The 26,387-nt window shown below is 48.5% G+C and overlaps 1 protein-coding gene across 4 annotated transcripts; it reads left to right on the top strand.

Annotated features, from left to right (window-relative positions):
- The first annotated feature begins 1,684 nt into the window (after nt 1-1,684).
- On the top strand, nt 1,685-24,872 carry ITPRIP (inositol 1,4,5-trisphosphate receptor interacting protein). Of its 4 annotated transcripts, XM_062601956.1 has the most exons (4): nt 2,717-3,431; nt 6,172-6,360; nt 6,464-6,570; nt 22,916-24,872. In XM_062601956.1, exon 4 carries the CDS (start codon nt 22,929-22,931, stop codon nt 24,576-24,578), a length of 1,650 nt encoding a protein of 549 aa, XP_062457940.1. In that variant the 5' UTR covers nt 2,717-3,431; nt 6,172-6,360; nt 6,464-6,570; nt 22,916-22,928; the 3' UTR covers nt 24,579-24,872. The 4 variants fall into 4 exon arrangements, with proteins under 4 accessions (XP_062457936.1, XP_062457937.1, XP_062457938.1 ...); XM_062601952.1 differs by lacking the exons at nt 2,717-3,431; nt 6,172-6,360 and adding an exon at nt 1,685-2,056; XM_062601953.1 differs by lacking the exons at nt 2,717-3,431; nt 6,172-6,360 and adding an exon at nt 1,685-2,056 and having other exon boundaries at nt 6,464-6,574; nt 22,921-24,872.
- Nucleotides 24,873-26,387: the final 1,515 nt, after the last annotated feature.

Here is a 26,387-nt window from a genome sequence, read left to right as displayed (position 1 = left end):
CCTATAGTGATTTGTTTTGTTCAATGTGTGTGTGTGTGTGTGTGTACGTATATATATATATATATATACATGGCCAGAATCAGTAATTACTACCTTGTCAGGCATTATGCAGCTGATATTTAATAGATATTTTCCTTCGGCTTAGGTGATGAATAGCTGTGATCTTGGAGAAGGAGCTGTGTTCTCTCCTCCTGCTGCTGTTAAGTTCCCAGAGGAAATAAATAATGCACAAAGACAGGCTGAGTCCTGCAGCACAGAAGCAGGGAAATTCCAGCTCTTGCTAGAGATGATTTTCATAGATTATGGCATAATGAGAAAGGAATGTACTAACAACACCCAGGTTGCCAATAAACCTGAGTAAACTTGATTCAGACACTAAGGAAGTAATACCCATATGCACACATTTACAAACACAAACCCTTTGAATAACATTAAAACTGTTACTAATTCAATAAGGACTTCAAGAAATTCAAAGAACGGTCCGACTTAACAGTCCCAGTTATTACTCAGCAGCAAGATGGCTCCGATGCATAGCTGCACTATTGCATTTACCTGGTGCCTTCTCCATACTGCAGATCGTTAGTGCTATCTGACACACAGATTGTCTCTCACCTCAGCACATGTCCACCACCTGAGCTTAACAAAAATAAAATCAAAGCACAAGTGTGGAGAACATGCAACATGCCATACCAGTGGTAATGTAAGACAGTTGTTGCAATGCTGTGGAAAGAGGAAGGTTGAAATAAAGGGATCTGTAGGTCCCCTAAAATGGATCATAGAATCACAGAATGGTTTGGGTTGGAAGGGGCCTTAAAGAGCATCGAATTCCAGCTTCCTGCAACAGGCAGGGACACCTTCCACCAGACCAGGTTGCTCCAAGCCCTGTCCAACTTGGCCTTGAACACTGCCAGAGGTGGGGCAGCCAGAGCTTCCCTGGGCAACTTCTGCCAGGGACTTATCACCCTCACAGTAAAAAACTTCTTCCTAATACCTAATCTAAATCTACCCTCTTTCAGTTTAAAGCCATTCCACCTTGTCCTATCACTGTTGCTCTTATAAAGCATCCCTCTCCAGATTGCTTGTAGGCTCCCTTTAGGTACTGGAAGGCTGCCCTAAGGTTTCCCTGAAGTCTTCTCCAGGCTGAACAACCTGAACCCTCTCAGCCTGTCTTCACACGAGAGTTGCTCCAGCCCTCTGAGCATTTTTGCAGCCTTCTTCTGGACTCTCTCCAACAGGTCCACATCTTTCTTCTGTTGGAGCCCCCTGAGCTGGAGACAGGACTGCAGGTAGGGTCTCATAAGGGCAGAGTAGAGGGAGAGAATCATCAATCATCTCCCATATGACCTGCTAGATAGAGGTTACTATGCTGTTGCTCAAACCTAGTGCCCTCAAACTTCTTGGGGGAAGTAACAGTTGCTGAGCAAACGAATTTCTCTCTAGATCTGTAAGATGCCCTTTAACTGAAGAATGAAGGCAGTGCTGGAAAACACTTCTTAAAATCCCTAACCATGGCCTTTGTCATTGGTAAGTTAACCCTCTCGTGACTCAGCCCCCCCCCCCCCCCCCCCCCGAAAGTTCTACCACTTCTCTGCCTCGGAAGGCTGATAGCCAGCTTCACAAGTTTCTGCTTGTGCCAACTTTGAGCTCAGCATCCCTCGGATCTTGCTTTGATAGGAACAACGAACGAGGTTACGTGTTTTAGCTGCTTTCCTGACTCTCAGGCACGACCACCAGGAGGTCAGAATACATCCGACAAGCAAAATGAGCGCATTTCCTCTCCATCCCCCGTGCCCTCAGTACAAAACCATCTGGGAAGTTAATGAGGGAGACAGGAGGGACGTGGGGCAGCGAACTGCAGCCTCCCGGGGAATGGATCGGGTGCTAGGGCTGGCTCGGGTGGTTTGAAGGAGGAGAGAAACCACCCAAGAGGAAAGGGAACCCGCTCCGGCCAGGCTGGGCGGGCTCGGCACGGAGCCGAGCGGAGCCTCCGCGGGACGCCCCGACGCCGCCGCTCTGCGCCGAGCTCCGCAGGTTACGGCAGCCCCGGCGGGGCCCAGTAAGTCTCGTTCGGGGCTGGGGGGATCCCGGGCACACAAAGGGAGGGCTCTGGCCGTGTCTGCTGCGGCGGTTTCAGAGAGAAAAGCCGCGGGGTGTCGGGTACCGCGTCCCCTTGCAACAGGTCGCGTTGGTGCGACTGACCCCGGGTTCTCGTCCCGGAGTAACTTTTGCGTTTTGCGTGCGGTCCTTGAGCAAGTGACGCGTCTCGGCGGGTGTTGGGGCAGCGGGACGGGTCAGTCCCCGAGGCAGACGCCTGCTCCCGCCGGAGTTTGAACAGCGCTGCCGGCTTTCCTCCGGGTCCGGGCAGAAGGATACGGCTCTCAGGGGCACTGTGAGCTGCGGGAGGACTGGCCGCAGCCCCTCAGAGCCCATGGGGAGCCTCTGCGGGACTGAGCCGTGCTAAGAAACGACCCCGCAGCCGCCTCTATGATGGTGAGGACAGCTCGTGGCGTCCTTCTGTCAGTGGTGATCCCAGGGATGTACAGCCCATGCAGAACGCATCATGGAGCTTCCCTGTGCCTTCACTTGTGTGTGTTTTGGGCTTGGCACAAAATTTCTTTGCCTTTCTTCTGAGATACAGCGTATGAGTACAGAGACGGAGAGATGGTTTTAGTAGAGGTGCTGTTCATGTGTGTGGGCATCTTTGTGAAGATGGCCAGTACATGTTTGTAGCTCAAATTGGAGCATGGGATACTGGAAGTCATGGGCTGTAAAACTGACACACAGAACCAGAGCCTCTGCATCTTCACTTTGGCAATCTCCCACTGAAGCAGGTCTCTTGGGAACTGCCAAATTAAAATCCATCAGGAAAACAGGGTTTGTTGCTGTTGGCGTGTTATGTGGTCAGGCAAGATGAGCACCAGCAGCATCTCTAAGCAATTGTTACTGTTAACATGGGTTTTTAATGAGTGCTATAGACCTAAACTATACCTAGTGCATCTCCTTCAGGCATGTGTTTGGTGTGAGCTACCAGGCAAGGCTTGAGCTGCCAGGCAAACATCACTTGGACAAGAGAGCATCTATAGTGTAGTATGGCTTGTTTTGTGAGGGTTTTGAGTTCAGTTTGGTGATGATAATGCTCTTCTGCAGCTCTGACTAAAATGATTCTGCCTACCTTCACAGGCATCTGCTTTTAAAACCATTTTTTTCGTTAATGTACAGGAAATGGAGCATGGAAATTAGGAATGGAAACTTAAAGCCTTCCCTTCAGCCTTGTTTTCAGCACAATAGATGCTTCACGCTGTTCCTACATGGGAAATGTACATATTAAGTAAGATTGCCACAGATGTGAAAGAGATGAATTGATTTGCCAAAGATTGGAGAGCCAATGTCAGTACTGGGATCAGCCCCGAGGGCTGCTTGGCTCCCGGCTGGTAGGTGACACTTCATCTTTTGCACGACTTTGGTGTGCAGAATGAAGTGATCTGTGTTTGCACAAGCGCATCTCCAAGGAAGAAATTATCTGTGCATACCTAAGATGTTGTACCTGTTTATCAAGAGCTCAGCCTGTGGCTCCTCCCCACCTAACTGCCTTCCTCTTTCTGTTGCTTGAAGCATCACAGTATACTAAGAACAGCTTCTTCTGTTTTGGTGTGGTTTGATTTTTTTTTTCCCCTACAAGTTAGACTAAATAGCCCTGGTTCGGGAGTGGGGGAATTTGGTTTTCCTTAGTGATTGTTTTGGGATGTCTGATGACTAAGGCCACCAAAGCTGCATGTTCTGCTCTCCTTTTGTTTTCTGTTGGTTCACTCCATGGCAATAAGGGCTTCCGTGTGCCTGTGCTGCACAACGTTCTCAGAGGGATGCCAGTGCTTGTGATCCTCCTTACGTGGTGATGAGTAACAGGGGAAGGGAATCTGACCCACAGAAACTTAACGTTGGTGTTCCATGAGCTGATCCAACTAATTTCTGAGTTTGTTTTTTAAGCAAAACCCATGGTTTTCAAGAGGCCAGCTTTAGGCTGGCTTTTACAACTGTCCAGCTGTCTACCTGCTGACTGTTTATCTACTATCTTGGAGCTTGCCTGCAAGTAAATTAAAGCAGATGGTGTGATATCATGAAATATGCTTAATGAGTTGTATTGTGGGGTGCTTCTCCCCTATTCCGTGCCTGATAGCTTAGATTAGTTTCCTGAGTGCAGTGGGTACACAACAAAAGGGGTGGGTGGTTTATTTTTCCAGTTGTATTGTTTTTCTACTGACACATCTGCAAAACAACTGTCCTGGCAAAATCTAAGCTAAACTCAGCCTATACTCACACGGTGAACATTAAGAAGCAGTTGTCCTGGGGAGCACTGGTGAAGTATATTAACTCCATGAAGAGTCTGCAAGACTGTCCTGTCCTGCATATTCTGCTCTGCAATTGCAATCCATAGCAATGGTGCAATGAAGAAGGGAGCTGAAAAAAAGCTCCTGGCTTGTTCCCTCAGATCCCCTTTAAAATGGGCTGTTGGGTGGGCCAGCTTTTTCTCTCCCAAGTGTGATTATAATCCATTTATAGTGAGGAAAAGCAGGTTTGCTGCCAGACAGCATACTTTCCATCAGCAAATGTAATTGCTAGGTAGTGGAGAGAGGTAGAGACTCTGGTTTTCAGGCGGGAGGGAAAGTGGCCAGGGTGTGTGCATCCTTGTGTGCCCAACCATGAATTCCAGGTTTTGCAGGGACATGGGCTCAGCTGTGTAAGCAGAACCTGCCCGTTCACCCTTGTCATGGGTAATAGGAAGGGAGGCAGGTAGCCAGGTCTCAAGCAGCTTTAGGGATGGATCTGGCCAGGGGTGCAGCTGCAACAGGGCTCTTTCTTAAGCTTGTTTAGATTTCCACATCGATCCAACCTTGTCCGGCAATTCAGCAAAACAAATGGGTCTTATTATCACAACCTAAAAACCAGACTAGCAGCTGAGTATCACTGGAGCAGGGGTGGGTTTGATTTCTGGCGTGGAGAGGAGGGTCTCATGTAGGGCTGACCCACAACAAATACTGTGCTGTGTTGCTTGGGCTGCTTCTGAGGGAGTGAGAGGAGGTTTGTGCCAGTATATGAGGTTGCAGTACAGATGCACAGATGCACCCACTGCTAAGAAAGACCATTCCCTAAGGTTCAGTCAAGGTCTCTCCAACATCTATACCCAGACTTTCTCTTTGGAGATTTAAATATCATTCTAACAAGTGTGAGTACATAACTCCTGCAGCAGCAGATCAAATTCATAGCTCCTTTCCTGCAAGCAGAAGTGCATGCTATATGTAACTGGTCCTGAGCCATCATGAGACCGGGCACTGTAGGCTCTGAAGGCTGGCAAACATCCAGCGGGATATAACAGTGCAGATCCAGCCCTTTTGGAACTGGGGTCTCTTGCTCCCATGCTTGGCAGTCTGTGCTGCTGCTGGTAACATCACAGCACTGGTTGAGCAGAGGCACAAGGAGCCCTGCAGCCTGCAAAGTGCAGGGAGGTCAGGGCACAGCCCATTTGGCCTCGCAGTTGAAGACAGAAACAGAGAAGTGAAACTATCCATGAGGTCTGGTGGAGCAGGTATGTGGGAGGAAAGAGTTGATCCATCCCTCCCCAAAGGCTGCCGAAGTGAGGGGTTCAGGACAGCAAGTACACATCCACCTTAAACTAAGCCCTTAAAGGACCTGGCTCAGCCCACACTATTCAGGATTTCATCAAGCTTTGGATTAAGGCAGCCAGGGGGTTTGAAGTGGTGATAGAGTTTGGTAATGAGGGCAGCAGACCCCTGCTCCCCTGCCCATTTGCGTGCAGCTGGGTAATGTCCTGACTGCCTGCAACCACCTTGTTGGGCCTGTCCTCTCCTGGCTGGAGAACTTTGTTTCCTGTTTCATCTAAAATTGCTTAACTTATATCTGCTGAAATATGGTAGTTTATCTTCTGTGGTTATGTGTTCACGTCTTCCTGCATGCTCTCAGACTTCCTGCCTCTTCTCCTGTGCTTTTTGTTTCTCATGTTAGCTTTCTAAACCCAGCTCCCCCAGCAAGTATTTCTACCTTGCAAGCTGCTTACAGCAGCTACTTGCCTTTTCTGAGACAAACCAATCCCAGCCAAAATTGTCTCAGCCCTTGCATTTATGCAGCTGCTAATTTGACCCTAATCCATTTTAAAAGGAGGGTGCTGGTGGGTGAGGATGGAGTGAGAAGAGGGAGGTCTTTGCTTGCCGGTATGTCTGCAACGCTGACAGACCCATGGTGTGATTTGCAGGCTTTCCCATAGGAGAAGCAGTGGTTTAACTCTACCCTGATCGCTTCAAAGCTGATTATTTCTGGCCTCTTGAACTTTTATGATCATTTTATTAGGTAAGGGAATGATCTTTTAATCAGTCCCTAATTTAGATAACTGCATTATATACGCATCTTCTGCAGGAACTTCCTCCTCAAACATACTCTGTGTGTTTTGCAGACTTCCTGGCTGTGTCTCAGTGGTGGGTGACTGAATCTAGTCTTCTCTGCACCACAGTGATAGTAGTAATGTGAAGTTTAATGAGCACCTGCAAATTCGTGTAGCAGGTAAGTGCCTGGGGGTCATTCTTCCTTCCAGATTTGGTGTGATTTTAAAATGATGGGCTCTCACTAGGAGATCTTGAGCCTTGCAGCAGAAATGCCAGAAGGAAAGTGGTGTGGCTCATATTGTAGTAGATGTTCCCAGCAGCAAGGGCCACACAGCATGCAGAGCAAAAGTAGCAATATTGTGACCGTTTAACTTGGAAATGGCTTCTGTTTAGATCAGTGCTAAAAGCCTCTCTTTTGGCATTCAGTTTAAAATCACTTTTATCTGACTGGTTAGAACAGTTGGCATCTAGTCATAGAGAGGGATGGCAGAAGGGAACCAACAGGTCCAAGCTTTGCTGATAACAGCTACTGCTGCATTTGCTGCTGTGCAGGAGAGCTTGCCAGGGGTACCTTACCCAGTTGGAAGAATTCTAGTTCCCCCCTCATTCAGGTGTTAGTGGGGGAGCAAAGGCCTGGAGGTATCTGGAGAGCCTCCTGAAGATAAGCAGAGGCAGCCAGGCCAAAGGGAAATAGCAGCTCTTAACAAGCCAGCAATGTGTAGAGTTTTGATGTTTGTATGAAAACCCCTAAAACCCCACTGAAAGCAGAACTGCTGGGTGAAACCCAGACATGGGGCAGTGCTGCTTTGCGAGCATGTGGCAGGAGGCTCTGTGAGCAGCAGTGGTGGGAACAGGAACTGGAGCAGCCAGAGCAGCAGTCCTGGCAGCCACAATGTCCTGCTGCAGCTCTGGGTACCTGTTACTTCATTTACTCCATGTGATTTTTTTTCTCTTTCTCACTTACTCCGGATCTGTGCTGTGTTGGGTGATGTCTATCCCCTTCTTCCCATCCCAGTCAGTTCAAACGCCTGCTCTGCTCTAGCAAAGCTCAGCTCAGCATTCCCTGGCATGCTGCTCCAGCCAGCTCTGATCAAAGCTGTGAGAGCTGGCCCATTGGCATCCTCCTGTGTGTAAATTAATCTCTTTCTCTTTTTCCTTTCCCCTCACCGTCTTTCATTACTACCCTCTTCCAGAGGCAGGTTTTTCTGGCTAATCTAGTACATCATTTATATCAGTGATATTTGCCTCAAGGCAGAGGTGCCTTTTCAGCATTTATAGGGAAAATACCTGATGCACCCTATGGCTGTACATGTGGCTTGGAAAAACCAAGCATGGTGTTGGCAACGATGAGGACCATTGAGGCCAACTGTTGCAGAATTTAAGCCCTGTTAGGCAGAGTCTCCAATTCGTATGGTTATTTCAGTTGCCTGGCAAAGGAAAACATACTGTTCCTTCACTTTCAAAACCAGGAGGAAGAGCACGTAGAACAGGTCACTTTTCTGCTTGGGCAGAACATTAGCTACAGGGTGTCAGCTGAGCCACCTGCGCAACCAACTGCATCTTCCTCTATGTTGCCTCAAGGGATGGTGGGTGCCGTCAGTTATAGAGTTTGTGGCCAAACTCAAATGGAAGTGATGAAAATCAGCTTCAGGGTGCCTTGCTTTCAGTTCTTCCTAATTGCAGAAGATTCAGTGATGCTCAGGGAGCACTTGATGAGGAGTGGGAGCAAATGGTTCCCGTGCTGCCTGCAGGGAGGGAAGTAGCTCCCTAGGACAAGATACTGCCTGCATGGGCCGGAATCCCAGCAGGGCTTACAGCTTGTTTTGGAGAAAGCTCATGCGGTGAGAAAGAGACTTTCCTACAGGTAGAGGTAGTTAAGCAGTAGTCTAGACTGCCTTGGGAAGCAGAGATGGAGATTTGCTGGAAGCTTTTCAGAAGTAGGCAAAGACTTGCCAGAAACCATCCGGGCACAGTGTAGGCCATGCACAGAGGCAGAAGGGGGAGACTGTATTGTTTTTAGAGATCTCTTTTTACCCTATTTTTTAAGAGTCTTTTAAATAGTATTTGTAGAATATTAATATGTATCAGCGACGGAGCTAAGGACACATTCTCAAGCTTAAACTGTGAGACTTGATGTTCACAGTCTAGTGCTTCCCAGAGGGACTTGTGGTTATGTACCTGAACCCAAAATGCTTAGATCCTAAGCTGTTTCCTCCTGGATGTTCAGGTACCTAACTGCCACTAGTTTCATATGAGTGTTTGATTTCTAAAGGCCTCTGGAGATTTAGCAACCAAATATCTTGCAAAGGTTGGATTTTCTGCAGCACAGCCACTTCTGCACTCTAGATTGCAACAACTCATTTTAATTGAAGATCCTTATCTTTTTCTCCTAGGCTAGTAGGGGCAAGGATGAGATGGGTGGCTGTCTTTTGGGTAGCTAGAATCCCATCAGCTGACCCTCCCCTACTGTAACACAGTGACATAAATTATTTGGCTTACTAAGTGACTTAAGGACATAGAGCTTTACTGCAGTCCTACTTAGCGAGCTGGCTATGCTCAGTCTAAGTATTATGGCCACTCTCTTCTGCAGCCAAAGTCAAAAGGCAGTCTGAAGGTGCTTGGCTGATGAACATCCTCTTGAGCTGCTTCATGCACTTGGAATGCATGCAGGGTTGTGATCTCAAGCTCTGAAGGAGTAACAGGAAGAAATGTCAACTGAAGTTGCAGGAAGAAATGTCAACATCCTAAGTCATCCACAACACATGCTCTTAGCTCAGCCTTGTATTTGCTGCTAGTCCTGGACACTTCAGTCTCCCATGTGGAGTTGGAAGCTGTCTTTGCTCCTCGCTAAGCTCCTTTCCTGATGCAGTGGAGGGGATTTTTGTGCTATGAGTAGGGGCCCCATAGCTATGACTCACAGTTCCCATTACGTTATAACTTAGCCTTTAAGTGTGCAGAGAGGCTGTCCCTTGGCTTTCAAACAAAGCCTTCCTTTGTTGTGCTGATGTTATAAAGGAGGCAGGCGTATGTGTTCACCCCACACATTCCAAATGAAAAACATGTGGCTTCTCAGCCTTAATATGTGTGTTTGGTACTTTTGCTACAGCAGTGCATGTTACATTGCTCTTATCTCATGGAGTCTTTTCAGAGTTTTTCTTCCCAGCATTCAGTTTAGAAACTCTTCAGGGAAAGAAAAGGTTAAAGATGTTTTCTTTTGCTGCTAAACTGAGGGGACTGAGCAAAGAGCACATGAGAATTATTAAATATGGGTGCATGTGGCAATAGGCTGGTTTCTGGAGTCATTCCTTTGGAAGAAAATGGCTCTGGGTTGGTGGCCACAGGTCACTGAAAGGATGAGCTTCATAGAAATATTGTACGGAAGCGGGCAGTTTGTTTTCTTGTATGGCTTCACTTTTTTCTTCTAATTTTTATTCATTCAACGTCATTTTGAACAGCAGAGTTAGCCAGCAGTACAGCAGCCAACATATTTGTGAGCGTGCGTGTGTCTTGGCAGTTCCTAGGTTTATGAGTAGCGAGCCAAGACTGGGCTTATTGCTTCCTTGTTACTTCTGTTCTTTTCTAGAGCCACCAGGTAATGGAGTTAGAGGGCCTGATTCTTCCTGCAGATAGTGGCATGCAGTGCACAGTGCTTCTGCATAGATCAGGGAGTCATCCTATTGAGAGTCAGGGAAACAGGGCATTGTAGCACCAGTGCTCTTTCTTGCTCTCTCCTCCTTCCACACCCTCTACACATCGCTGCAGGGGCTTTCACAGTCTGTTTTGGGGTGTTGGGGTTTGTTGTTTTTTTTTTTTTAATTTATTTAGGGAACTATATTGTGTTTTATAAAAAAAAGCTGGGATTTCAGGCAATGGGATAAAGAACTGTTTTTCATTTCTGTGGTGATGTTTTGGCTACCATAGCCAGCTTTAAATACTGTTCCTCACAAATGTTTGAATACAACAGCTGTAACTAGTTAGCAAAACAATCGTGCAATATCACACAATCCTCCAGTCCCATCCAGTGTTTTTGAGCCCTGTTTAAGCAGACAGAATCATAGAATGGTTTGGGTTTGAAAGGACCTTAAGGTCATCTAGTTCCAACCCCCCTGCCATGGGCAGAGATGTCTCACTCTAGACCGTGTTGCCCAAGGCTCTGTCCAACCTGGCACTGAACACTGCCATGGATGGAGCATCCACAACTTCCTTGGGCAACCCGTTCCAGTGCCTCACCACCCTCACAGTAAAGAACTTCTTCCTTATACCTAACCTGAACTTCCCCTGTTTAAGTTTTAACCTGTTACCCCTTGTCCTATCACTACAGTCCCTAATGAAGAGTCCCTCTCCAGCATCCTTGTAGGCTCCCTTCTGATACTGGAAGGCTGCTATGAAGTCTCCATGGACCTTCTCTTCTCAAGGCTGATATTTAGGCCTGCAGGTCTCCTGATATAGGAGCTTGACTTTGTCACTGAGTCAAGACTGTGATGGAGTAGAAGATGTCAGATCAACCTAATTCATAGCCTTCAATGACAGCTTTTTGCTGTGTTTTTGTTCAGCATCTCAGTGTGGAAGAGTCTGGTAACTGCTGTGCTTTCTATTGTCTGTAATGTATAAGTGCTCCTTGCTACATAACTGAAACGGGACTTCATAGTTTCCCATGTAAAACATAATCATTCTGCAAGTCATGTCTGAGCTGTGCCGATATCCACATGTGCTCTTCTTAGATGTGCTGCAGTGGTGTATCCCTGCTGGGAAATCAACTTTCTATTAATGCTTCCACCAACACTTTAATACCAAAGCATTCATTTTGACAGGTGTACAATATTATTATTATTATTATTTATTATTATTATTATTATTAAGTTGGTTGTGTAGCAATGCAGGACATATGCCTAGCTTAGGATGAGGAGAGTCAGGGTAACAACTACCTGATTTAACAACACTGGTGTGATTTCCTCCACCTTCTTGAGAATTCCATAGGGAAAAGGAGGGCAGATTTAAACAAACCTCTTGGCAATTGAACCCTCTGTATTCTGACCACCTTTCCCTGAGGTGACTGCCAGATCATAGACTCATAGAATCAGCTAGGTTGGAAAAGACCTTTAAGATCATTGAGTCCAACTGTTACCCCTGCACTGCCAAGCCCAGTACTCAACCATGCCACTGAGGGCAAACTGATCTCCCCTCGTGGTTGTCCCTCATAATCTCCAGTCACAGCCACCCCTGATCTGTACCCTTATAGTGGCCCACACTGCCACCCTTACCCCTCATGGCCACCCCTAATCTCCCCTCAAGATATCCTTTCATGGCCACCCCTGGCAGCCCATGGCTGCCCCTATTCTCACACCACTGTCTCCCCTCACAACCACCCCACCACTCCCCTCATGATCTTCCCTCACGGCTGCCCCTGCTCTCCCTCACGATCCCCCCTCCTCTTTCATGGCTGCCCCTCCTGTCCCCTCACGATCTCCCCTCATGACTGCCCCACCTCCCCCCTCAGGATCTTTGCTCATGGCCACCCCTGCTCCTGTCTGATGATCTCACCTCTCATGGCTGCCTCTACTCTCCCCTCATGATCTCCCCTCACGACTGCCCCACCACTCCCCTCATGATCTCCCCTCATGGCCGTGCCTGCTCTCCCCTCACGCTCTCCACTCACAATCTCCCCTCATGGCTGCCCCTCTCCCCTTCCCACCGACCGACATCCCTGGCGCACCCCGTCACTGGCGGGATCAACGAGCCGCGGCTGCCTGCACGTGCAAGGGGAGGTCGTGTGGCTGAGAGGGGCACAGCCATGGAGGGTCCCAGTGAGAGCGCTGGGGAGGCCAGAGAGCATCTGTGCAGAGACATCGCTCCGCATGTTGTGGCTGACAGTACCAGGCTGCTGGTGAAGCAGCAGGGGTTGTGTCCATCTGTGCTGAGGGGAGGACCAGCGAACGCCTGGGCTCCCATCACGTTCGGTTTGAGGGGCAGGGAGCTGGTAAGGGTGGTAGGACCACTTTTATTTTTTGCTTGGTGTGTGTCTTTTCTCCTCATAGAAATAGAAACAAACCACAAACAAACAAAAAGTTCGCTCTATTCCAATTGTTTTCCTGACAATTAAAGACAAAATTTACTTGGCTTAAAAAGCCAAGCTGTTCCTGGCCGGGATCCTACCACAACAGCTCGGTATGTGGGTGGGAGCCACAAGCGCACTTCCTACCTTTCCCCTCCTGCCTCCCTCGCAGCCAGCACTGTGTTCCAATTTGTAAAACCCCTCCTTGGCTGTAGCAGGGGGAACCCAAGGCACTGCACAGACTGCACACGTGCTGCTTGCTGACAGGAGTTGCCTGCGCAGCCGGGAAGCAAAATAACACATGCAGGCAGCAGGCAGGATGCTGAGTAACAGGCTGCTCATGCTGGTAGCTTGGTCTCGTCGTCTCCATGGGCACCGCTTCTTGGGTACAGCCTTCCAGTGGATAAACAATGCTTTGGGGGCGTGACGTGGTTTTGTGTTTATTTAGTAGATAGTATAGCAGTCTTTGACAGTAGCTGCTGGCTTCTGGGGGAAGAAGAGGGGGCCAGAATCATGGCTCTATACCTGTGTGCACTGAGAAATAATAGCGGCTTGGAAATAGCTAGATAAATCCCCCACTTGCTGATGAAACTGAAAATATAGCAGGTTTTGGAAAAGAGCCCTAGAAAGAAAATAACTCCTGAGCCAGAAAGAAAGCTTTGTACTGTCTAGGCTTTGGGGGTAGGGGCCCATGGGATTTCATGGCAACACTTACAAATGCATCTATGTGCAGCGAAAGCTGAGGCAGGAGGGGAGGACCTCTGAACATCTTGTGTGCTACTGCAAGAAGAAAAGCAATCTGGCCTGCTTTTACCTACGCTGGTCACTGGGAAGTTTGAACCCCTAACTGCAGCAAGGGAGAGTTAATGAGAAAAGGCTTCCTGATGGCAAAGGGAGTGAATGACTGGAAGACATGCTGGAGACTCCCTGTCTTCCCCAGGGCCAGTCAAGCATTCCTCTACTTGGAGAGATGCTGGCAAAATCATTCCTCACTTGGACCTGGGACTGCACAATAGCATCTGCCTCCAGAGCACTGTCAGTGCCGCTCACATGCTTATCCACCCCAAATCCGCCTGTCTGTGGGAAGGGAGGGCTATCTCATCCTGAACACAGGATGAGCATCACCATTTCCTTGGAAATACCTGATCTGGTGACCCGGAGAGGAAAATATTGCTTCCGAAAGTCCACAGCAGACCTGTTGGGCAGGATGTCCGACTCAGGCTGTGCGACTGACCCCCTTGGCACTGTAGCAGGCCCAGGACAGGACGTCCACGGATGTTACAAAAGGCTAACGTGTTCTCAATCAAACAGCAAAACAATAGTTATCAGGCAAGTAGCCTTGTCCAACTGCTGTGCTGTGGCCAAGCAGCTGACCTGGGGTGGAGCTTCCAGGCATGTTTTGGAAGCCAGTTGCTCTGCCGTACCTGTCTTTTGTAGTCCTGACCCAACTGGTTGTGATACCAGTCTCAACATCCAGGCCTCTGCACCTTGTGTTGGTGCACTTGGTCCTTTCCACTGGTGGCTTTGATGAAGAGCCAAAGATAGAGCCCAGTCCCACCAGTCTGTACTGAACCAACTGTGATTGTGCTAGCAACTGGAATTTGGTACTTTGTAGGACTAATTTAATGCTCAAAAAGACAAGTCAGAGCATGAGTTACAGCTGCTGTGGCTGGCACTGTTCTGTCCCAGCTCATCACACCAATGTCCTGCATGCAAGCTTAAATCATGGGGGGTGAAAGAACAGCACAAGCTAGTGCTGCTCAGGCTCTGTATTGCATTTTTGCGGCTCCTGACTTTCCTGGCAGAGCTGCGTGTGCTGCAGCTGACTGTGTGCTCAAGAGGGAAGAGCAGGAGCCCATCCTGGCTGCCCCATGCTGTGTGATCTCTGGGTGGGCTCTGCTGGGCGCTGTCACAGCTGACGGTGGAGCAGGCAGTGGGGGTCTTCATGGCTCTGTACAGGGCTGAGGACATGTTCTCACTGCAGCAGTGGGGTCTTTGTCCTGCAGGGCAGAAACCAGCTGAGGATCCTTATCTGAGTGTCTGAGCCTTTGCTGCCTGTCACATGTGCTAATGCGTATGCCATGGGATGGGAAGGGTAGACTGGTGCAATAAACCTTTAGTCACCCTGGGATGTGTTTCAGTACGTGGGTACTAGCCTTGGCTGTAAGGGCCCTACAGCCCCCCTGAGGGTCCAACACCTCACCAGCCCCACCTGATGCCGTAGCTCCACCTTACTGACTCAAGGAAAGTGGAAACTCTTTGTTGTGAGATGCAATGCTGGCAGCATCCATTACACTAGGGTGCTGGATAACCCACAGGACCCAACAAACTTGGTGCTGATGTGGGAGGAAACCTCACTCACTTCTGGTCTGAAATTCTTCACCAAAATGGGACTCCTCCTCTGCCCACCCCAGAAAATACTTTTCCAGTAAAAATGGTCTCAAGAACAAGACAGGTTTGAGTGAAGTTCTGCCAAAACCAATTTCTCAAGTCATGTGAAACCCAGGTCAAACACGGAGAGAAGCCAAATGATGAGGGCAGCAACCTCAGGGGCCGGGAAGGAGACCAAGGTTTAGGTTACTGTTACTCCCTCCTGAATTTGGAGGAGAGTCTTCAAATAAGTTTCTGGCATCCCAAGTAAGTGATCAGACTATAAGGGCACAAAAATGTGCTCTGTTTTTTAGATATGTCAGTATAAAATTAAAACCTGAATGTTTTCTCATTCTCCCCAGTGCAAAAGAGGCAAAATATGAATAACATACTCCCAGCAACTGATGGCAGAGACCAGTCTCATATCTTCACCAGGGTTTTGCTTTCTATGGTGGTACCTTCATGTTTTTCTGTGAACGTCCATCCAGCATGTGTCTGTTCCTGAGGCTTTACATGTAGCAGCTGATGGAAAACAGCCCTCACCATCTGTTCTGAGCCAGCAAAGGCCTTTCAGTTGCTCTGTAAACATTGATGGGTAGATGGTGGAGAAACAGAAGTGTGGTATGGGGTTGACTAAATAAACTGCATTTTTCTTAGTGTCTGGCAGGAACAATAGCACTGACATGCATCTCTGGAATTTCCATTTCTCTTTCATTGTGCATGTTTATTGCAGTTTAGAGCATACAGTCCCTAGTAAGAGGGAACATCATTTCTTTCTGCTGCAGCCAGGCATACCTCTGAATACTTGCGGAGGTGGCAACAGTATTTGCAAACTGGAGAAAGACACAGTATATTACAAAGGGCTTTCAGCAAACCTTTTTCTTGACCAGGTCTTCATAAATGCAGCAGAAGCATCTCCAGGCTATACATTCAAGGGCCAAAAGACAATTTGTTTTCTGTTATAGCAAGGGGAAGGATCATGAAGCTCCCAGAAACTCAGTCATAAGGGAGTATAGCTGTGCTGGGCCTGGAACCCCTGGGCTTGAGACTCACATTGCCCAGTAAGCAAGTCTCAAGTGCAAGTTAGTGGCTGTTTGGGGCTATTAATCTCTCCAGTCAAAACAAGCAGTGGAGTCCTTTCCAGAACTCAAGGACCTTTACCAGAAAGAGTCTCAGAAATCGTATTTGTTCCCATGAAAGTTCTGGTTTCAAAAACTTGGCAGCTTTCAATGAAACAAGCTCCCAACCATCTGTAGTTTCTATCATCTCTTTGAATTGCCTCTTTTCTTGCAGCCTACCAAAGCAAAGCACAATGTAGTAACCACCTATTCAGTGCCTTTTGTGTCAGCCGAATCACAGGAAGCAATCGAGTGTGTCGTAAATGATGTCTTGGCGTGTTCCAGTGCATTACTGAACTGCATTCAGGGGCTTGACTTGGATTTTTCCAATTTAAGAATCAAAGCTTCAGCTCACTCCTTTCTGGTTTATTGCTGAACAACAACCAGAGCATGTTTTGCTTCCCATGATTCAAAATTTAAGTGGAAAAAATACCGCTGTATGAGGAGCTTTTGAGGAAAGAAAAGCACCATTAGTGAAAGGGAAATACTCTCCTGTGTCTTATCAGAGAAGATAAAAGGTTATCTGGGCTCAGAGCACATGACCAGCCTACAGAGGCTAGTTTCAAACTGCTTTCTTTTCCTTTGCCAGATTGAGCAGGAGGAAAAAGGGTCTGAAGATGCTGTGGAAAAAGGTGTGAGGAAGGCTTGGGGACATCAGAAGTTGAGCTCATTTTAGCTGGAAGGGACAGGACATTGCTATGGCTTTCAGCATTGTCATCTCTAAGAAGCTCATGCAGAGGTCCCCTATGGCAGGGTGGCTGGAGGGAAGGGGGAAAGCACATGCACAGGGCAGTGGCTGTCCCAAGTTGGCCCACAAGGACAACCAGATGAGCTCTGTGATGCTCCCAGGTGAGGAGGAGGTCTTGATGGCAACAACTGAAGGAAGAGCCAAGCTCTGCCCCCATGCCACATAAAACACCACTAAATAAATCTGCTTGCACTAGCATGGACTGCAAGCACTGTTCATCTTCAGGGCTGACTACAGTCAGGAAACATTGTGATGGCTATTTTGATGTTGTCTTGCAGTAGCCTCTGCAGATGATTTTCCCATAAGGCCATTTGTGCAGGGCCCAAGGTAGCACATGTGATGTGAAGACAGTTACTGCAGAGATACAGGCACAGCAAATGCTGGTTTGCAGAGCTCAGCACCAGTTTTTGGCTTAGGTGGCTGCATTTGTGCTAGTGAGGAGCTACAGCTTTGCCTGTGCTCCACTGCTAAGGGGTTGAGCATGGCTGGTGAGCCAGATCTCACCTAAAGGACCATTTTCAGAACTCCAACCTGTCTTCTCTCAAGCCTTTGGCATGTCTGGTGCTGCCCAAATGTGGCAAAGGAGAAGAGTCTTTTCCAGTGGCAGCTCTCGGGCAAACCTCTCTAGACACACTCATCCCTTGGGCTTTATGATGTGTACACAAGAGAATTATCAGCCAGCTTTCAAAGTCCCCAAGCAGAGGGTACTCTCCATCCATCACTTGACCTTAGGCAAGCCACTGCCTCGTTGGGTGAAGGCTTTATGTGCCTATGAACTTCACGTGCTTCTTCCTTTTCCTTGCAACTCACTACCTATAACTGTTCTCCCGGTGAGATGGCAAACTAAACATTACTGAATTGTGCAAGAAGGGCTTTCAGATCAGCTAGTGTGAGAGCTGCCATCCTTCTGCATGTGGCTTCAGAGCACCAACTTGAACTGCATGACAGCAGGAACATCTTCCCCCTTACCCTCTTGGGCCTTCCCACATCATCTAGGACCTGCTGTGGGGCTGACTGGGATTGTCCAGCCAGGAAAGCTGCATTAGGCTTGAAAGAATGAGGCCTAATTTGCCTAGGAGCTGAGGCTGGAGGGCTGCAGGTGTTCTTGGTGAGGCCTTTGAACACACCAAGTGCTGTAGGATGCAGCCGCTGATTGTTTCTAATCAGGCAGCAGAGCCATCAGCTGCTTTTATCTCAGAGCCCTCACCAGCTGGAGAGTGGGAAGTGGTTGCCCCCTCAGTTCTCAGAGCTTTTCACAGTGGTTGTTAACCTTAAAATCAGTACAGTACTCAAGTCACTGAAGCAGAGACTGCTACAGAAAAGTCCAGAAGGAAACTAATTCTGGTGCCAGAGACAGGTTTGAACAAGCAGCATCACATGCTGGGCAGCAAGCAGTGACAGAGCTTTGCACCAAGACAATGAGGCTCCACATATCCACTTGCTTCCTGCCCTTCTCCCTTCCCTGCACAGTTTTCCTTGGCCTCTGCTTCTTTCCCTGCTTTGTGCCCATGGGAGCACAAGAGATGGGGTCTCTGCACTCTCACCCAGGCAATGCCCAGGGAGCAGGGGGCGGGCAGGCTCCACTGCTTGCAGAGGTCCTGCCTGTGATGTGGTGAGGACCACAGCACCCTCCTTCAGGGGGGCTTTGGAGCTCTGGGACTGCCACAAGAGGGTCTGCAAAAGGTAGAATGGCAGAATGGTTGGGATTGGAAAGGACCCTAAGATCATCCAGTTCCAACCTTCTGCCATGGGCAAGGACACCTCACAGAGACCATGTCACCCAAGGCTCTGTCCAACCTGGCCTTGAACACTGCCAGGGTTAGGGCATCTACAACTCACTTGGGAAGCCTGTTCCAGTAGATTTAAGCCTATTACCAAGTCTGGACATTGTCTATACTTCGAATAAGAAAAAACAAACTGTCAGGGCCAGAAATCTGGAGAAGGTTGAAGATCGCTTTGGGAACTTGCTGTATAAAACCTCATTAATACCTGCCCTCTCTCCCCACCCCATACTTGAAATGTTGCTAAATTTGATGTGCAGATGAAACAATGATGTTTCTTTTTCTTAGTCTTCAGCTTGGAAGCATTTGGACTCTCCCTCTTCCCCACACAAAAGCTGTCTCAGCCAGAGCAAGCATAAATATTTTTATCAGACTTAAATTACTTGAGCTGAAGTTAAAAGCAAGGGAAAAGAGCGGCCTTTGTTATGGGGAGGGCTGGACTGCTGCAGCAGGCAGTGCTACTGGTTTCACCTGTATTATTTAGTCTTTCCACATTAGTAAACCTGTGTTTGATGAGATGTGGGAACGCTCTGCCCTTACCACCATTGCTGCTGTTATGGCCAGACTCCGCTGACTTTGGTCACTGAGCATCATGACCCTTAAGCCTTAACTGAGGTTAGGGTTTGGTTTCCTGGTGTGAATAGCTACAGTAGCAAAAGGGCAGTTTCGACCAAGAGAACTTCCTCTGTTCAGGCTGAAAACAAACATAATTCTGGCAAATTCATGCAACCTGAAGATGTTGTCACTTCCAGTTTCCATCCTGACTCTCTTCCAGAGGCTGATGCCTGTAGAGTTTGCTGGGAGAAGAGGGTGGGTGCATGCTTCCTGATCTACTCCTGTAAAATCAGCTGGGGTAGCCTAGGCTGTCAGTGTGACCCAGAATGAATTCAGCTGAGCCAGATGGTGATGGGCTTGGGGATGTCTGGCCTAACCCCTTCTGCCAGCAGAGCTTTGGGGTAGGTAACCTCTGGAAGCGGTGTGCCCAGGGGCAGCTGGACATGAGAGAGTCTTGAAGGGTACCAGATTATCCTAAGGAAGCTGACTTCTTTCAGCCTTAATCATAGAATCATAGAATGGTTTGGGTTTGAAAGGACCTTAAGACCATCTGGTTCCAACCCCCCTGCCATGGGCAGGGATGCCTCACACTAGACAATGTCCCCCAAGGCTCTGTCCAGCCTGGCCTTGAACACCGACAGGGATGGACCATTTACCACTTCTTTGGACAGCCCATTCCAGTGCCTCACCAACCTTACAGTAAAGAACTTCTTCCTTATATCTAACCTAAACTTCCCCTGTTTAAGTTTAAACCCATTACCCCTTGTCCTATCACTACAGTCCCTAAAGAAGAGTCCCTCCCCAGCATCCTTATGGGCCCTCTTCAGATACTGGAAGGTAATTAATCTAAGAAATTATCTGGTGACAGTAAACTTCATCTGCAGAGCCAGAGGTCTTGCAGGGCAGAGCATCCTGGTCAGGACTGCAAAAGGAGGCACCTGGCCACTGGCCATGTTATTTTTAAGCTTGGAAAGCACGTGGTCTGCAAGAGCGTAGCACTAAGGAAAGGAACTCACCAGCGCTTCCTGCCCTGCCCTGGCAGGCTGATAAATCCCTGTGCAATGCATGGTGACGCCAGTTTATTTTTAAAATGTGGCCAGGCATGGAGCTCACTGAATAACTGGAACGCCCAGCTTTGGGCACTAATTCACCTTTCATTCATTGCGTGATGAATCAAAGAGTTAATATAAATGTAAAAAGGACAAGAAAGGCCTACAGACCATCTCCAGAGCAGTATCTGCATAAGGGCATTCATCTGTGCATGCATATGGGATCTAAGAAAAAGAGTAGTTAGTAAGTGTTACACAAGGGAGGGGCACATAGTGTTATCCTGAGCACTGTGTGAATTTTCTTGCTGCCTGGACAATGCACCTCAATCCTGTTCCCTTGTTATTCCAATACCAGCCCTCTTCTAAGCAAAGCTATTTGCATGCCGGAGGGTACGGTTCCCATGTACAGTAAGGGCTTACATGGAGGAAATCAAATGAAAGCCAGCAGTTTGTTGTGCAGTAATGACAACAAGGCCCACTGGGGTGGATCTGGCTTTACTGCATGCCCTTTGGAGACATAAATGTGATTGCCAGAGATGTTTTCCATCTTGCCCCGATGCCAGGACAGCAGGGTTGCTGTGGAACCAAAACACACCAGGAAGGAGCTATTGCAGGAGGAGAGAGTTATAGCCCTCGGCACTTGGTGCCTCACCGTCTCTTGGCTCTCTGTGAAACAGCCTCATTCCCACAGCAGGATGAACTGGTTTGTTAGGAATGAGATTATAACTTCTGGTCTGATTGATAAGGTATTTTATTGATAGACTTTATTTCTGTAACAAAAGCCCTTCTCTCAAACACACTTCTGAAGCATTAAAAAGCATCTGCATTAAATGTCAAAGAAGAAATACTTGTCAGTATCTTGTCCTCCTGGTCTCTCCCCTGTGCTAGGACTGAAGGCTGATGTTCCTAGAAAGAGGGTGAACTTGCCATGTGTCAGCAGTGGGTGACAGCCTCAGATTGTCCTGTTCTGAGGAGGCACTTGATGGCGATGCCAGCTCTCCAGAAACAGAAATGCCACCTGGGAGGAAACAGCCCAGGCTTTAACCTAGGCACTCTCTGTTCCAGATTCCAGCAATGGGACCATGTCCCGGAAAGCAGGGAATTAAATCCTTTCTCCATGATCCCCGTGGCATGGAAAACTTTATGAAGTGAGAGGTACAAGCAGCAGAGCCAGTAAGCACACAAAGCAACTCCAAAACACCACTGCAGTCTTGGCCATGCCAAGGGCCTGTGCATGGAGTGATACGTGGGACTGCTGCTGGCCCACAGCTGCCTGCAGCAAGCACCATGTGTCTCACAGCCACGCTGAGGTCACTTCAAATAGGAGTGAGCTTGGCTGCAAGCACAGCTGCTAAAGGGGTGTATGGGAGAGATGGTTTAGATCAAAGCCATGGTGTTTACCAGTGTCTTCGAAGATTAATAAACAACCCAATGCTTTTAAAACCACTGGGGTAAAGGAAACCCTTTCCAGTTCAGCAGTCTTTCTGTTTCTGACCTTTCCCCATGGTCATGAGGCATCCTGGGGGCCCAGAAGGTTTGCCACAGCCTGATCCTGGTGGTGCAGAAAGGCAGGAAGAGCTTTGCCTGTCGTACCTGCTTAGAAGCACAAACCCATAGATAGGCTTGTTATCACCCAGGTGCACATCACCAGCACTGGCAGTGAAGTTTGCTTCTATACAAGAAGGTTGTGTGGGTCCCCACATATGCATAACATGGAAGGTGACCAGGCCAGCCCTGACTGTGCTGTTGCCATGTCTGCAATATTTGCCTTACCTTGAGGGAAAGCAGTGCTCATCTCTGGTCCTACCTTTTAATGCCTGGGGAGGTCTTGCCTGCTTCTTTCCCTTTCTGTCCTGAGAACTTTAAAGGAAGGAGGAAGGACATGCCCTCCCACACTGTCCCAACAGCATCACAGTGGGTTGACAGTAGCATGAGCCTTCACAGTTCTGTTCTTCAGCGTTAATTTGGCAAAGGGACACTTTCATCCCCACCTTTGCTGATAAAGTCTTGTCCTTGGTTCAGTTGTAACAATTATTTTTCTTCTTAGTAGCTGGTGCTGTGCTGTGTTTTTGACTTTAGTCTGAGAACAATACTGATAACACACCAGTATTTTAGTTGTTACTAAGTAATGTTTACCCCAGTCAAGGACTTTTCAGTTTCTCATGCTCTGCCAGTGAGGAGGGGCGCAAGAAGCCAGGAGGAAGCAGAGACAGGACACCTGACCCAAACTAGCCAAAGACGTATTCCGTACCACAACACATCATGCCCAGTATATAAACACATCCCCCCAGTATATAAACTGGGGGGAGATACTCGGAAGGGGCAGGTCACTGCTGGGTATTGGCCGGCAGGTGGTGAGCAATTGTATTGTACATCACTTGTGTTTACTGGGTTTTTTTTCCTTCCCCTTTTAGTTTTATATCCTCTCTCCATGTTATTTCCCTTATCATTATTATTGCAGTATGTTGTAGTAGTAGTAGTATGTCATTGTAGTAGTAGTAGTTTTGCATTATAGTTTAGTTATTAGACTGTTCTTATCTCAACCCATGGGATTTATATTCTTTCAGTTCTCCCCATCCCTCCAGGAGCAGGAGGGTAAAAGCGGGGAGTGAGTGAGCGGCTGCACAGTTCTGAGTTACTGGCTGGGCTTAAACCATGACAAGTCTCCTTGGGAAGCTTGGTTGATAACTTGCAGAAACAGGCATGTGCTTAGGAGCTTCCAGACTCAAGCAGTTTTTTCAGGGTTAGAAAGGATGCCAAAGCTTTTATTTAAGAAGGGAGTGTCTCATTTTTCTTCTTGAGGGCATATACTCCAAATTGTGGGTCAATCTACCTTTCTTTCTCTTCCAGGGAAGGAACTGCCATGCCCGTGGGAATCTTCCGGGTGTGCCTAGTGGTGATTACAGCTATCGTCAACCAGCCGCTCCTCTTCCCTAAAGAGAATGGCACTGTCCCTGAGAACGTGGAAGAAATCATCCAGAAGATGAAGGAGCGGGAGGTGAGCCTTCGGCTGGAGCAGTTGCGCTTGGAGCAGGAAATTGCAGACCAGGAAGCCACACAGAAGGCTGTGGAAAATGCTGCAGAGGTAGTAGAGGGAAGTAAAGAGGAAAAGGTCCGATGGGATATGTGGACTGCCCTTTCCATGGTCATCTTCCTGCTGATCGAGCTCTGGAGGCAGGATTTCCAGGAAGGGAATTGGCAGGACACAGGAGGAGAAGAGGATGACATGGCTGTCCTGGGGAGAGCATTTAAAGGAGTGTCCTTCCCTGACAAGGCCATCTTGGCCAGCTTCTATGAGAAGCGCATCCTGGGTACCACCGGAGACGTGGCCAGGATGCGGGAGATGGTGGAAGGCTTTGCAGATGACCTGCTGGAGGCCTTGAGGAGTGTTTGTAACCGGGATGCTGACATGGAAGTGGAGGACTGCATGGGTGTGGGGAGCATGTATGAGAATTGGAGAGTGCGTAAACCTTTTGTCTGTGATCTGATAGTGCCTTTTGCTCCCCCTGAGCCATACTGTTTTCGGTGCCAGGCCTGGTGCTCTAGCGACTCTTCTCCCCCAGATGAACAAGGTTATGGCACTATCAAGGTATGCAGGGCAGATGAGAATGTGACAGGTTGCATCTGTGACAAGACTAAACTAGGGGAAGACATGCTGTGCCTCCTCCATAGCCAAACCAATACTACAAGGCCTAGCAGTGAGATGGAAGACCTCCTGTGTTTTAAAAACACTCAATATCTGGATGCTGATCAAGTCATGAAGTGGTTCCAGATCGCAGTCACCAAGGCCTGGAACAGAATCTCTCACAAGTATGAATTTGACCTTTCTTTCAGCCTCCTGGACTCGCCAGGAGCCCTGAAGATCAAATTTAGATCAGGGAAATCGATTGCCTTCAACCTTACCCCTGTGGTGCAGTACGAGAACTCTGACGTGTACTTCATCTCTCACTTCCCTCGGGGTGGCCTGGCAGCCGAGCTCCCCTCCAGCACTCGCTGGTTCCTCACCTTTGCAGTGTATGAGAGGAGGTTCATCCAGCTCGTCTCCAAAGCGCTGCCTGCCAATGCCTGCCATGTCAGCTGCCTTCAGATCCTCTCCTTTGTCCATGGGAAGCAGTGCAGCCTCACAGGTCCAAGCGGGCTCAGCAACTACCACCTAAAGACAGTGATGCTGCATCTCCTGCAGGCACGTCCCAGTCAGGACTGGGCCCCAGAAAAGCTGGAGGCCCGTCTACAGGACATGCTGAAATACCTGGAGAAATGCTTGCATGAAAAGAAGCTCTACCACTTCTTCATTGGCAATGGGAAGGTACCAGCAGAGCTGGGCTTTCCCATCATATTCCAGAGGGCTGAGCCTCTGAACCTTTTCCGTCCCTTTGTGCTACATAGGGACGTTTACAGGAAGACAGTGGACACGTTCCATGAGATGCTCAGGAACATGTCTGCACTGATAAATGAGTACACAGTGCACATTCCCCTTGCACACACCAATGGGATCCGTAAAGAATCCCTTTAACCAAAGCCAGCGGGAGAGCACTTGTTCCTCTAAGCACAAGTCCAAAGGGCAGCTGTCCAAAGCCTCCTGGACACAACTGACTTTGCCAGTACAGCTTCTTGTCCACAGCTGAACCGGTCCTGGGCCATGGTTTCTGCAGTAAGGGAGAGGGGATGGGGGAAGGATAGGGAAAACTGGAAGATGTGGTATAAAAGTAAGGCTGTGCTCCACTGGTGTGCTGGCTGGGTTTGATGCAGCTAAGAATATATTTTTTTATTGTGCCTCAGTCACGCTGCAGTGGTGGTGAGCAGCAAATATGACTAATTTATTCAGATGCCTGCAATGCAGACTGTGGTGGTGGTGGCCAAATACTTCATTTCCTTTGGAAAGGGGAGATAAGAAAAGGGTGGAGGAATCAGAAACAGGATCTTGGGATTGCAGGGGCCTGTATGCTTGCAGACAGCAGCCTCCAAGCACTGTGTAAGACTCAGTGCTGATGTGGGGAGGAGGGTCATGCACAAGATCTGGACTGGATTGAGATCTTTACGTCAACCACAGCTCTCTAATCAGAAGGGAACTGTAGTGATAAAAAAGCGCCTTCTTGGTAGGACTTGTAGTAGTTTCAATGGCTTGTCCTGTTGTTCAGGAGCACCCCTGCACTCTGCATGTTTCTCCTCCCCGGGGAGGATGTAGCAGAGCAGGCAGCAGGGCCTGTGCCTTCAGGCCGTTTCACTGAGTCTTCCCTTTTCTTCATGGTAACATGGCTAGTGGGTTCTATTCCTGGCCATTTTCCATGGATGAATGAACAGGAACCTTTTTTACCTTAGATAAAAGAGCCATTGTTGGGTTCTGGTGTTTTGGTCTGTTTCTTTTCCTTACCTCAGGGCAGCAAGGCCGAGAACAGCCCAGAGAGAAAGGACTGCTGCAGGTTTTGCTTTTGTAAAAGAAACAGTTCTCCAAAATTATCCTGTAATGAAGCCAGTCCCGGCAGTCTGGTAGCAGGAGGGAACAATCACCCTCTGAATGAGAGTGTGCCTCTCCCAGCATGGCTTTAATGAGGCCGAGGCCAGCAGGATGGGCCTGAGTTAGCAGGAGGGGTTGAAGGAGGTGCACTTGCAGCAGAGCTTGGCAGCACTGCCTCTGCAGCTGCCTTGTGGTCTGCATTGCATTGGCAAAAGCTTGGGTTTGCCTCCCTGTAGGCTCTCCTCAGTCCTTTTAAAGACTGCTGCTCTGACGAGGCTCTGAGGAGCTGCTGCTAGAGGGCTAATTTGCAGGAGCATGGTTGGGAAATGACAGCTTCTGCAGGCTCTCCAGCCAGGGGAGGGTCTGGAGTCATGTGCTAAAAACCCCAGTGGGCAAATGGAAGTGCCTGAACTCCCTCAGGAAGCTGCTTGTTAGTGCAGTGCCAGTGGGCTGCTCGTCCCGGGGAGGTGGATTTGCTAGAGGAGGAGGCTCAATAGCTCCTCACCCTCCTTCACGTGCATCATGCAAGATCCAAGCCAGGGCCTCAGTGCAGACCTGCTTTGTGCTGGTACTGGCAGCCTGGCCTCCAGTGCTAAGGGCCTTTTCTAGCATTTTCTTACATTAGAATTTCCTGCAGTGTTTTACACTAGGGCTTCTCTGAACCCTCCTTTCAGGAGGGTCCTTGTTCTGGGTGGTGAGACCCATCAGGGATGACATTACCATCACTCCACAGGTCACTTATAATGAACTGTCTCTATCACATGCATAGAATCATAGAATAGTCAGGGTTGGAAAGGACCTTAAGATCATCAAGTTCCAACCCCCCTGCCATGGGCAGGGACACCTCACACTAAACTATCTCACCCA

This window comes from Pezoporus occidentalis, unplaced genomic scaffold (genome assembly GCF_034315485.1).
Source record: "Pezoporus occidentalis ecotype Australia unplaced genomic scaffold, CSIRO_AGI_Poc_V1 ctg73, whole genome shotgun sequence".
NCBI lineage: Eukaryota > Metazoa > Chordata > Aves > Psittaciformes > Psittacidae > Pezoporus > Pezoporus occidentalis.
Note: the sequence above shows the minus strand (reverse complement) of the source record. Positions and strands in the feature narration are given on the sequence as shown.

Excerpts from the sequence above, each read along its gene's own strand:
- ITPRIP (XM_062601952.1), top strand. The coding sequence starts at position 22,929 with ATGCCCGTGGGAATCTTCCGGGTGTGCCTAGTGGTGATTACAGCTATC.